At 40.9% G+C, this 12,621-nt stretch overlaps 1 protein-coding gene across 2 annotated transcripts in view; it reads right to left on the bottom strand.

The window, feature by feature from the left end:
- Nucleotides 1–7,707: 7,707 nt before the first annotated feature.
- Nucleotides 7,708–12,621, bottom strand: part of myorg (myogenesis regulating glycosidase) — an 11,227-nt gene continuing 6,313 nt past the window's right edge. For both annotated transcript variants that reach the window (XM_015959404.3, XM_070549342.1), the window contains one exon: nucleotides 7,708–12,621. This exon is cut by the window's right edge and continues 714 nt beyond it. In XM_015959404.3, coding sequence (XP_015814890.1) covers nucleotides 11,544–12,621 — 1,078 coding nt within the window. In that variant the 3' untranslated portion in view covers nucleotides 7,708–11,543.

The following is a 12,621-nucleotide window of genomic DNA, read 5'->3' as shown; positions in this document are numbered from 1 at the left end:
TTGAATTTGGCAGGGAGACTTCGCGTCTACTACCGCCTGTCACAGTTCACTATCTTCCAATCACAGTTTCATTATCCCAGCCAAGCGTGAAGAGACGGGAGTTTCTCTCAGCTGCAGGGGGAGCTTCAGGCAGACGGCAGGTGGGCTATCTGGAGACGGGAGCGGGTCAAGGCACCGTGACACCTAGCGCCCCCTAGCTGCTGCAGATGGCACAAAAAGGTCAGAAAGGCCAACAGGAGATTGATGGCCCACCTTCATTCGTGTCAAATCACCTGTCAGCACGCCCCTGGCACTGAATCCATTTTGTTCCGAGCCACCATTAACCTTGGACCACTTGGATTCTTTCCTTCTCTCCATGGACCAGGCCCCTGCAACCTTTGTCCACTACAGCTGCCAAACCAGTTACTGGCCTCAACTTTTATCACTAAACTCCCATCAGGATGACTTTTAAACAGTGAGCAGCCAAATGGTAAATTGAGTGGAGCTCAAGCTCACACAAGCTAAACCTGACGTGTTGGGGAGCAGAGACGAGATCCTTCCCAAAGCCTTCTTTTACTTACTTATTTTTTCAAATAAAAACATATTGTAGTGGCTACGACCTGTTGTAGAATTCAATATTAGACATGCGGTCCATCTGTATATAAAGAATGGTTATGAGCAGATGTTTGATCATTTCAGAGGCCTATAAAATGGTGATTGGGCTGCCAGTGGCCGCTGTAATATTGATTGATGGTGGGCAGGTGGGGGCCAGAGTTCTGCCCTCAGACACACTCTGTTTATTTATACAGTCTGCCGTCTGCCCACCTTACCCACAATAAGGCCACACTCACTGAATTTACAGTCGTCAGGAGAGGGGGGGGGAAATACATGGTAATGATGCTGCACAGCCCTTAGGAGTAACACAACAGTTTTACTTCATACTGTCCACACTCATGCTGGATGAGTTATTTCAGCCTGTATGAAGGAATTCAAGTTTCTGGAGGAAGCACATAACTTGGATCCTATAATGAAAACCCATTATGATTGTTTTTGCATATTTTAATTTTCAGTTATATGCAGCTGTGATATCTGTTCCAGACGCTGTACAGGGTGGAAATCTGCTGTAATAGATTGGGTTAGTGTTTTTATTTTGACATGGCTTGTTAAAAACAGGAACTTCCTCTGTAGCTTTTGAATCTTTCAGATAACAACAAAAAAAATTAAATAAATACAGAAAGGAAATCTATAATTTTGCTTTTTCTGTAACAGAGAGGGAGATTCTCCTCTCCGTGCCACTATTGATGCTAAACAGCAACGTTTCATTCCCATTCCAGTATTCCAAGCATTTGAAGGAGTCAGCAGTTGGATGTGGGCCACCCCTCAAAGCATGTATTCTGTTCCACTGAGCACGCTCTGGTTTAGGGATCCGCCTGTGTCCCTGACAGGAACGTGTGCCACTGAGACTTGGCCTGTCCGCTGAGCAGAGCCTCAGATCAGTGGCACTGCCTGGCCTACGGGTTGTTCTTTATGGCTTTGTCGATGAGAGGCTGGCTCTCTGCTGCGTACGCGGCAGCCCTCCAGATGGATGCTGGGACAGCGGAGGCTACGGGGCTGAAAATCCCATCAAGCAGCAGTTCCAGGCCCTTGCACTGAGAAGATGAAGCACACCGGCACAGCAGGGGGACATGGTCCAAACCTTTTCCGCACCTCCATCACCCTCCCACCCTCAATCCCTCCGTGTCCTTCTTACTTTCTTCCCTTCATCTCCCTCATTTCTTCTTTTTACAGGGCAACACTGCATGGCCAACCAGCCAGAATATGGAGTGTGGCCCTCAGGGTCCGTGGCCCTCGCTTGTTAAATAAAGGGGCTGACTGGCTGATTGATAGACCCTGAGCAGTCTGCACCGGACGCGTTTCCCAGTTCACTGCCTTATATTTGAATCATTTGCCGGCCAGGCCTGCGTTAGCATTTGTTAAATGCAGTGTGTGATGGATGACACCAATTTTACTCCAAAACCCAGATGTGCCACTGAAGCACCTTTCCCTCTCCCCCTGGTTTGTCCCCAGGTAAACCCCACGAGCACGAGAAGACAGCAGTATTCTAAAACAGAATCAATCAAACAGCCCTCAGCACGGCTGTAGCCGCAATGCAGTGTTTCAATTATGCATCTTCGCCTCGGTGTCTGACATTTCGTTCGACCTCTTAGCCTCTCCACAACACAGAGGGAGTGCCCCGGCTGAGATCAGCCCTAAATCTCTACTTGTGCTTGCATGAATACACTTGTGTTGTTGTTTTCTCTGTTTTCATTACTTTACAATAAAATACACCCCAACACCTAATCTGGAGTTGGAGATTTACAGAGGCCTGCACTGCACTGCTGGTGTTTCTAACAACATTAAAACAGAACTTCCACCTTGTGGTTGAACGCCTCCTCCAGCCTTTAAAAGGCACAATTTGCATCAATCTCACCTTCTGTTCTTTAGTTTTAGCATTAAAGAAAGTCCAAGAATATGAACTGACAAAAAGAAGAAAATAATTAGTAAATAGGAAAACAAATAAAGTATATAAGTGTGTTTACATTATTTGCTTAATGTTGACATAACTTTTTTCTTAAGTTATTATAGTTCTACGGTCGATAAACATGTTCATGAAGTTATTTCCAATAAAACCCTCTCAAAGCAATTTCAGCTGTTCTATTCTTGACTGTTTCAGTACCTTCAGAATCAGCTGTTTCAGGGCTCTGTCACTTTAAGAAAACAAGCTGATGCTAGCTGCGCCCATCCATCCCCCACTCGAGCTGCTATAGGCAGAGAAGCTCTGATACACAGGAAGGGCTTGGAGAAGCACCACCGCTCCTCCAGCAGCAACTCTCTTTTGCTTGTGAGGTGATTCTATGCTAACTCCCCATTTGTGATGTCACAAACTATGACTTTTTGAAATTGATTATTTTAGGCAGAAAAAAAACCCTGACAGAAAATGGAAGGACATTTTTTATCACGTATTTTGAAGAAGCAGTATATCATTGTAAAAAAGTTGTATTTTGATCTCTTTTTGGCTTGGTTTCTTAATTCAAATCATAAAAACGTATTCTAAGTTAGGGGCCGCATAATGACACAGTTGGTAGTGCTGCTGCCTCACAGTGAAAAGAGGCTGCAGCTTTTTGTGGAGTTAACATGCTCTACCCATGCATATGTGGGCTTTCTGCAGATGCTCCGGCTTCCTCTAACCGACCAAAAACATGCATATTGGGTTAACTGGAGACTAAACTGTTCCTAGGTGTGAGGGAGTTTGTGACCAACATGTCTCTCACCTATGGTCAACAGCCTTCAACTCTGGCGAGGATGAAGCTGTTTGGATAATAGAAAGATGGATGATTCATAATCAATTAACTATTTCAAGACAGAAAAAGCAAACTGCAAACCGAAAGTGATAGAAAAAAGAAGTGAAAGTAAGCACCCAAGTAGATTATCTACTCAGACTAACAAATTGCAATATGTTATTATTATATTGTTGCTCCCAGTCCCAAGTCTTACCCCGGCTTTCCACAGCAGCCGTCAGCAGCACGTTACTGCAGCAGCACGTCATAGCTGCTGATAGGAACGGCTGTGGTCAACAGAACCTTTTCCACAGGAGCCGTCAGCAGCTGTCAGCAGCGCGAGTCGGCCGCGTCTCAGGAGCAGCATGTCGCGGCCTTTACGCGCCGGTTCTATTTCCTACGCGCGACGCCTCTGAAACGGGTCAAGTTCGACATTTTTGGGGAAGGAAAGACAGGAAATCGGACGCGGAAATGGAGAGAAGCTCCCGAAATTTTCAGAATAAAGAACGTACTGCCTTCCGGTCGCTTTACTTTAAAAAAGGTTACTAACTGTGCGGCCCCGTGAGAAGTTATCACCTAGCTAGCGGTCTCCTTTGTTTTTCAGGTCCGTATCGGCGATTATAAAACGGACAGAATATAAGAACACAAACATTTTGGAGCCATGTTGTAGTTTTCTCCTGCTTGTTGTTGTGTTTACCTGGGACGTAATTTTGGGGGGGGACGGGTGGGACATGTCCCCCCCACTTTTTCAAAAGGCAGTTTTGGTCCCCTGCACTTTTTTCCGTCCAAAAACAATGTTACGCTCCATTAAAAGGATTTGGTTGAGCACTAGGACCGAAACGGAAACCGGTTTACTATTAGACCCGCCCAAAAGCTAATCTATTGGCTCTGCTGATACTTGCTAACGTATTATTGGCTGTTGCTGCTGTCACTCAAGTTGGAAACAGTCAGAACGTGCTCACGTTGTTTTGCTAGTTTGGAGCCGCTAGGGAACACCGGTACTGAGTCACATCGTCAACTAGACGCTGTGTAATATAAGAGCTCAGCTCAGCTTCCATTACATAACATTTGAATAAGTGTTCATTTGTGAGTCTTTGGTAGTTATGCACAGCCAGGAGGCAGCATGTCAAGAAAACGAAAAGTGGATATAAGAGACTCCTTTCAAAGTCAAAACGTAAGTTGGAACATGTGACACCCCTGCATTAAGCTCAGACTCACCTCCTCCTTCACAAACATACTCAAAACTAACTTTTACAAACTCATCTCCTCCACATAACTGACTCCTCAGACACAATTTATTCGTATTATTATAATAATTATTTTTTTTATTACTATTATCATCATAATTATTATTACTAGTAGTAGTAGAAGTGTAACTTCAAAACTTTTATCATTTAACTTTATTGTAAACTTATCTATTGCAATGTATATTTTCACATTAAAAAGCTCTGAAAAATGAACAGTATCATCATCGTCAACAGATTTTTTAAGCTTAATGTCAAAGATGTACACTTTTCATTAGATTTATCTTATTTTTTCCATTTATTTTTTGTGTGTTGAAATGCAACAACTGTTTAAACACTTTTAAGGGAAAAAACATATTTAATATGTTTTTATACACTCAAATGTTAGGGTGATGATCATGTGTAAAACATTAGTTCAGCATGTCCTCTAACACAGCAAATGAACAAACGGCCAGATCTCAGGAGGACCGTTTATGTATAAATAATTTTTATACTTTTGACTAGGCCTGGGAAAGTAACAAATTTTGCTGGACGATATTTTGTCCAACAAATTGTTGATGATAAACGATATCATTGTCAACATTATCTAGACCAAAATAACCACTAATATAATGTTAATATATCATAATAATGCAAGTACACTCTTTAAAATGCAACAAATAAACCTTCATTTAACATTGAAATGTCCAGAACCAGAACTTCTAAATGAATAAAAATAACAAACAAAAATTGAATAAAAAAGGAATCTCACTCCCTGTTAGAAAATGTTGCACCAAAAACAATAAAAAAAAGAGCCAAAACAATAAATACAATAGCCTGTCCATTGTCAACAGCCCAAACTGCACTTCAATAATGATAATAAATAAAAATAATAATAGAGTTGTACATTTTTTAACTTTGACATATATATATATATATATATATATATATATATATATATGTATAGAGATGATGGAAAAATTATTGAGATGGGCACATGACGTGTCAAGGGGTCTTTACATAACACCCCCCACCCCAAATCCGCACAAGCCTGCTGTGTCCCCCCCACTTCTGAAATCAAAATTTCGTCCCTGGTGTTTACTGACGAAGTCACTCGTGTGACTTCGTGCTCTGTCGGTGACAGCTGCTCCTCTGCTGCGTCGCGTCTCGTGGGAAGGGCCAAGCAGCAGCTAGACGTGCTGCTGCAGTAACGTGCTGCTGACGGCTCCCGTGGAAACCCGGGGTAACAAATGGTGCAGCTGTGGCTCCGACCCTCTAAAGGCAAAGCCATGCTCTGAAATCCACAGCGTCTGCAGAGGAGTGTCAGCGTGATGCAGTGCACCGAACAGACAGGTGAAAAAGATAAACAGATGTGAGACGAGTCTCTGGAGTCTCAGGTTCATTTGTTACCTAGCGAGGACAGACATTTTCCTGTCAGACAAGCCAGATGCGAGGTCATTCTAGTTACGGAGTGAAAATCTTGGGTTAAGGACAAAGATTCTGACTTCACACAAAGAGATGGCCATGAGGTTTTATTTCCCCTGTGGTCAGCTACTATAAATGCTCGTTCTGCATTAAGTTTCAAGGAAACGGAAAGCTTTTCTTTTGTTCTTCCCATACAAATGGAGCTCAGTAATCTTCATTTGCCACTTTTTCCAATTTGCTTTCTGTAAATGTTTTATCTACATTACAGTCTATGATTCAGGATAACTCAGATACAGGACTTTGGCAGCCTGATGACTGAAGAAAACACATACACTTAGCATAAAAAACTACTGATGTGGAAGGAAACTTTCAAATCCGCTTCAGAACCCATCAGAAAGAGGTAATAGGAACAGAGGACAAGGATTTTGGACTGAAAAAGGAACCCAAATGACACAAAGTGAGGGAAGTAATCACCAAACGAAGAGCAGGTGTGCTAATTAGTGAGTGAGACCAGCTGTGAGGGGAGCTGAAAGCAAATTCGATGGAAGGGAAAAAACAGGCACTGAGCCAAAATATCAAAAGAATCATAAAATACAAACGTATGGAAAGCAAACTCCAGGATTTTAAATGATCCGTACAAGTGGTCCCTAATCGTTACGGCAACTTTTCCACTGACTGATATGTGTTCTGAACTTTATTAACATTAAAACAAGAAAAAACATGTTTTAAGAACAGCATTGTCTTCTAAATAAAACACAGTGCACACCAATGTAGGTGGTTGGAGACCTCTAGTCTGTACATCATCACATCTTTAAGTTCCATTAGATATTTGATGTGGTAATAATATCTTATTAGCATTAGCTTTTCAAATCAGAATCTGTCTGTATATAAAATGCGTCAAAAAAATTTCATACACACTAAATTCCTCGAGTGAGGATAATAACACAGCAATGTAAACAAAATATATACTTTTGACATAATTAGCAATGTTTTAGAATAAGTTCTTCAAAGCTTCTTTTTATGCATGGATGTAATTTATTTTTTTGGGGGGGGGACATGTCCCCCCCCCCAACACACACACACACTTTTTAGTCAAGTTTTGACCCCTGCACTTTTTACCATCCAAAAACAATATTAAGCTATATTAAATTGACACTGGTTAAGCTCTAGGACCAAGCGGAAAACAACCTTTTGTGTTGAAGCCTGTTTCCCATTAGAGCATACTGTAAAGATACCCCTCCACCCCACCCCCCACCCCCACCCCCCCGTGTCCCCCCACTTCTAAAGTGAAAATTACGTCCATGTTTTTATGCCTTACTGCAAGAGTCGGACTGAAGACGTCCACAGACACTAAAGTCTCCCTCTGAGGATATGGACAGGTACTTGAGACACAGTGGCTCCTAACCAGAACAACTGGCACCTCTCCTCTGCAGATGGCCACACAGGTGGGCTCACAGGTGGAGAGGGACGAGGGGAGGTGCTCTGCCAGTGATGTGTCCTGCTTGGCAAGACCGTGTGTGTGTGTGTGCGTGCGTGCGTGCGTGCGTGTGTGTGTGTGTGTGTGTGTGTGTGTGTGTGTGTGTGTGTGTGTGTGTGTGTGTGTAATATCTGGGCCGTGGTCCACTAACATGTCAGTGACAGAATAAATAAGTAAAGCTACACTGCCTCCTGCTGGACAGATGCAGCATCACACAAACTGAACCAACATTTTTATTTTTCATGTTTTGTAAAGCTAGAAAATTAGGACACCAAAAGCACACATGTCATTTAACAAACTTTAACTTTTATTATTTATCCATCTTATTTAACCATTGTGCTGGTATGCAGAGCTCAATTTTGTCATATTTTTCTCCAAAACCTCCTGTTTTATGCCAAAGCTTCTGAAAGTCTCACATAAACTATTTGTTCAGCGTGCAAAGCACCGGGTAGAATCAAACAATGTGGCTGCAGAAAGCACACCAACAAATAATATTGATCCAGCAACACAGAGACAGCTAATCAATGAGTGTATGTCCTCCCCACACAGGCTGCAAGTCAAGATCAATTTTGAAGACAGATGAGACATCTGCAGATAGAGTGAAGTTGTTCTGAAGCATATCCCACAGCTGCAAAATGGAATAAATTCCCCAAACCTATGAAAAGATCGAGTACAGCTGTGAGGGATGAAGGCTGCTTGGACTCCAAAAGAAGAAGAATGTTTAAAGCCATAACTAATAAACACCGTTGATTCTGGCTGCTGCTGCAGAATCTTTTTTCTTTTTAATTATTTTTGTGTTTGGCCAGACACTTTTGAATCATTCACTCTCTGACCTTATATCATGAACCACCAAATGATTTATTGATCTCAACAAAGTCTCCAAATAACCTGCATTGTTGTTTCATCACCTTGTCATTATTGCCCCATGATGAGAGGAGTATCGAAAAAGTTGGAGAAGACCCTCAAGGGTGCCTTTCACTACTGCACCAATCGGTGCATCATTTTTCATGTATTGCAGACACATGAGAGGTTATAGGCAGTTATTGGTTCAATAATTGCATGAACAGATGACTGACATAAATCTCTTGGTCATTTTTTTGCCTTCTATGCATTAATTTTGCTATTAAAGTGAATTTAACTTGTTTTTCTATAACGTAAAAGCAAAAGTACTCATTTGGTGTTATTAAAAATGTTATTTCAGAACAAAGTTTGGACACAGATGTGTTTATTTTAACACATTCATACAAAAATTCATTAAAATTAAGTACACCCAATGAATCACGTGTAAATATTCCTTAGTTTGAAAAAATCTGAGTCGAACGAACTAACAGCAACTAAATCTTTAGTCCGTGAAGCAGAAGATCACAAGGTAGGACAGTCTGAGACAGAAATAACCTCTGAGATCGGCTCGGCCCAGATGCTAACTGAGAACCGCTATAAATAAGCTGAGATTTTGTTTTGACGTGATGTTGAAAGACACACGTACAGTTACTGAGGGCTTTGCAGAAGCTGTAAGTGAAAAGTCTGCTCAACATCTCAAAGGCAGAGTGAATGAATGAATATGCTCTGGCATATAAGACAAAAATAAAGCGTCTTGACTACCAGTTTAACATCATGTTTTACTTTTCATCTCTAGAAATAACATTTTCACTACAAAAACGCAAGTGGGCCAAATGTTACATCATTAAACAAAATAGTTTATTTTTTAGGATGAGTGATCTTTTGAAAAAGATTTGAATTTTTTTTTATCGAAAAGTTAAAAAAAAGCATTTTGAGATGTTTCCATTGCCTTTCTGCATCTGTTTTGTGAAGTGGTATGATGAGATTGATATTAGTTTCATCTGTGAATATTAAAATACTCAGCTGTACATGATGTTCTTTGATCTAGAACTGAAAGGACGTTGGGTTCTTCACTGTAAAAAAACATTCTGTTGAATTTAGACCTATTATTCACAGAGATCTGGATTTGAATTTAAATATGTAAAATTTTTATTTTTAATGATTTATTTAAAGAAAATAAAAAAAACTTTTGAAACACTAACTTGTTGGTAAGGTCCTTCTAATCCAAAATAGCTGAGTCAAATAAAAAATGCACACTAAATGAAAGCTTGGGCCTCAGGAGGCTAACTAAGCATCAGCCTTTTCACCTTTTTACATGATTTTTACCTTGACAGCACAAACACAAAACACTTCAGACAAGCCTAAACTTTTCATGTAGCAGGCAACCTATTAAACATGTTGGCAGCCGTTTTACTCCATCTTGATCATTAATGATGGTTGCAAGGCACTTTAAACACACATAAGCCTGAGAAAGCAGTTACCTGAGGAAGATTATTAAATATTTAGAAGACCATAAATGGCATCTTCTTCTTGGCTAAAAGTAGTAACAAGCCACTGTGTTACACAAACGAGAGCACAGGCAGTTTGTAATGATTAAACTTCAAGCCTTTGCACTGATAAGTGAAGCATAAAACCTGGCTTCTTGGTGTCAACAGCAGAGGAGTGGAACAGTCATTAGTGTCACACGGTAGCCGCATATCACACGTTGCCATGTGGACTTCAATCTGCTTAATGGCAAAAATAACTCACATTGGGTTGTTTGGTCTAAAGTGATACTCATGGAGCTATGAAACTAAACAGTTTTTAGATGGCATTCACAGTTGATGTATTCCCTTTGTTCATGTTTTTAACATAAGACTTGAAGCAACACTCAAAATTAATTAGCAACATCTGCACTCATGTTACTTTTTTGATAGGCTTTCAAACACCTTGCGATTTATGGCCACAGCCTTATTAGATTTGGCTTCACACAACAGCTTATAATGAGCAATATTTATGCAAACTAGCACTGCAGTGTTAGTTTGCATAAATATTGCTCCATAACTAGTTACTAATTAGGCTTAAGGCAAATCTGTTAGATTATGATTGGTTTTTCATGATAAGTACATATAGTCTCAATTTATAGACCTTTTAAAGTGGGTTCACGTAGAAAGGCTAAGAACCTTTAAGACCAGGAACAACTTCCATTTGGATTAACAGATTCGTTATGACTGGATTGACAAGCTAATGACTAGCCACAGCGGGGATCATAGACATGAATACGTAGATGCCCCATTGGAAGCTGGAGAGCATCAAAAGCGTCCCTCACTCTCCTGGCCCAACTGAAATCAACGCAGTGAGCTACTATGCCCATTTTTTGTGCAGCCTACAGCTGTAACAACCAGCGTATTATTGAAAACAGATCACATTTACTTTTCTAGTCTACCTGCTGGGATTTAATAATTTTTACATTTTTTGTATTTACTTTTGTTTAATTATGTTTATATTTTAATTATCATCCCATACCATGAGTCTGATTTTGCGTAAACATAACAAAATATGTTTTCTTGTTGGATATGCACCTTCTTCAGTAGACATCAGTGCACTGGGGGAAAACAGAGACCCATCCAATATGATGGCTGGCCATTATGGTAGCTCTAATAGGCAGCACTAGTCCACTGAGCATCTAGGTATAGAATGTCTGTGGCAAGGACTCACCCAAAGTGAAAATCTTCAGTCCAAAATCAATTCTAATCTCAAAAATCTCTAAGTGGTTTTAGCAAAAAGAATAATGATATAAACCTTTACACAGCCATCTTCTTGGAATTACATGGGTTGTTTTACATCAAATTCTTGATTACATGCTGAAAACCAGCACCATAGCTGGCCATATGTAGTAATTTTAGTTCCAGGGGAACAGAATTCAAATTCATGTATTTGATTGCATTTTCAGATGACATAAATCCTGAGTCTCCTGTGATTAGATATTAGCTTGGCTGCTCAATCAGAACTAATCTATGTTTCACCAAAGTGGGTTTACCCAAAGTGCACACCAGTAAGAAAAATCGTTCATGACTTTCCCCACTTGAGCTTATCACTTTTAAGAACATTGTTCTCCATGTCCTAATACTGCAGAATGCTAATGCTTCTGGCACATTTATTATTTTTGACTTAAAACAATAAGAAAAAGTGTTGGGCATCCATCTAAAACAATGTCACATTTGTAGTGTGGCATCATTCTTTTCAAAAGTCTTTAAAATGTATCTTAAAATGTCTTCTGGCAGCCATATTAAATGAACTTTTTTAGACCCAAAGAAAGTAGGCGATTTCATCCAAGTCAACAGGATAGTCTGTAAGGTGCAGCGGCTCCTTTAGGTCAAATCTCTCTCCCTTGTAGCTGTTCCAATGGCCAGCGGGAAGGTAGATGTCACGTTCTTGCTTTCCAGGCTCTAAAACTGGAGCTACCATGAGGTCATCCCCAATCAAGAACTGGGAGTCAATTTTATAGGCTGTCTCATCACCTGTGGCAATCCACCACAAAGGACGTATGATCGGATCCCCAGTGTTCACAACCTCACCTGCCAGCTCTAGCACCCGCGGTGCCACAATGCGTTCACGAATTGCTGTATATTTCCGGGCAATTTCAACCACCTCGTTGTCGTATTCCCATGGTGGAATGGAAAACTGCATGGAAGGCATAAAGGCGGACAGCTCCAACCAGCGGATGTAAAGTTCTCGATCAGGTAACACACGATCTCCAACTGTGTGGTTCAGATAGGCATTCCCTCCGATCATGTCTGGTAGGATAAACTGATAGCCAAGAATACTGATGGTGAGCACTGTGGGAATGAGAGACTTCAGACCCAACTCATATCCCCACACAGAATCTCTGTCAATAGGTCTGAAGAAGCAGGATATATTTTGGGACTGATAGCCGCTGCGCATCTCCGCTCTGTCATTGTAGTGAATAGCCATTTCTGTGTAACGTCTTGTGAAAAAGCTTGGGTCACGTATTGGATTCTTTGTGCTAAACTTCCACGGTAAGTAATTGGTCTCCCCTGCTTCAAATTTAAAAGATGACACTCCATACTTTGAACGCAGTGAACGCAACTGGGAGGCAAACCAGTCACGTGCTTCTGGGTTAGTAAAGTCCAAAATGCCACCAATGCCGTTCCACCATTGTACTAAAGCTGGTAGCCGGCCTGTCGGCTCCCTGACAAGCAGGCCCCTCTGCACGCAGGTATGGAAGTTTTCTGAGTCGTAGTTCACAAATGGATGAACCCAGAGAGAGATCTGAAAACCATCCGATTTCAGCTTTTGGAACATGGCAGAAGCATTTGGAAACTTAATTGGGTCAAACTCAAAATCTCCATAGTGCCTT

This window comes from Nothobranchius furzeri, chromosome 3 (genome assembly GCF_043380555.1).
Source record: "Nothobranchius furzeri strain GRZ-AD chromosome 3, NfurGRZ-RIMD1, whole genome shotgun sequence".
Classification (NCBI taxonomy): domain Eukaryota; kingdom Metazoa; phylum Chordata; class Actinopteri; order Cyprinodontiformes; family Nothobranchiidae; genus Nothobranchius; species Nothobranchius furzeri.
Note: the sequence above shows the minus strand (reverse complement) of the source record. Positions and strands in the feature narration are given on the sequence as shown.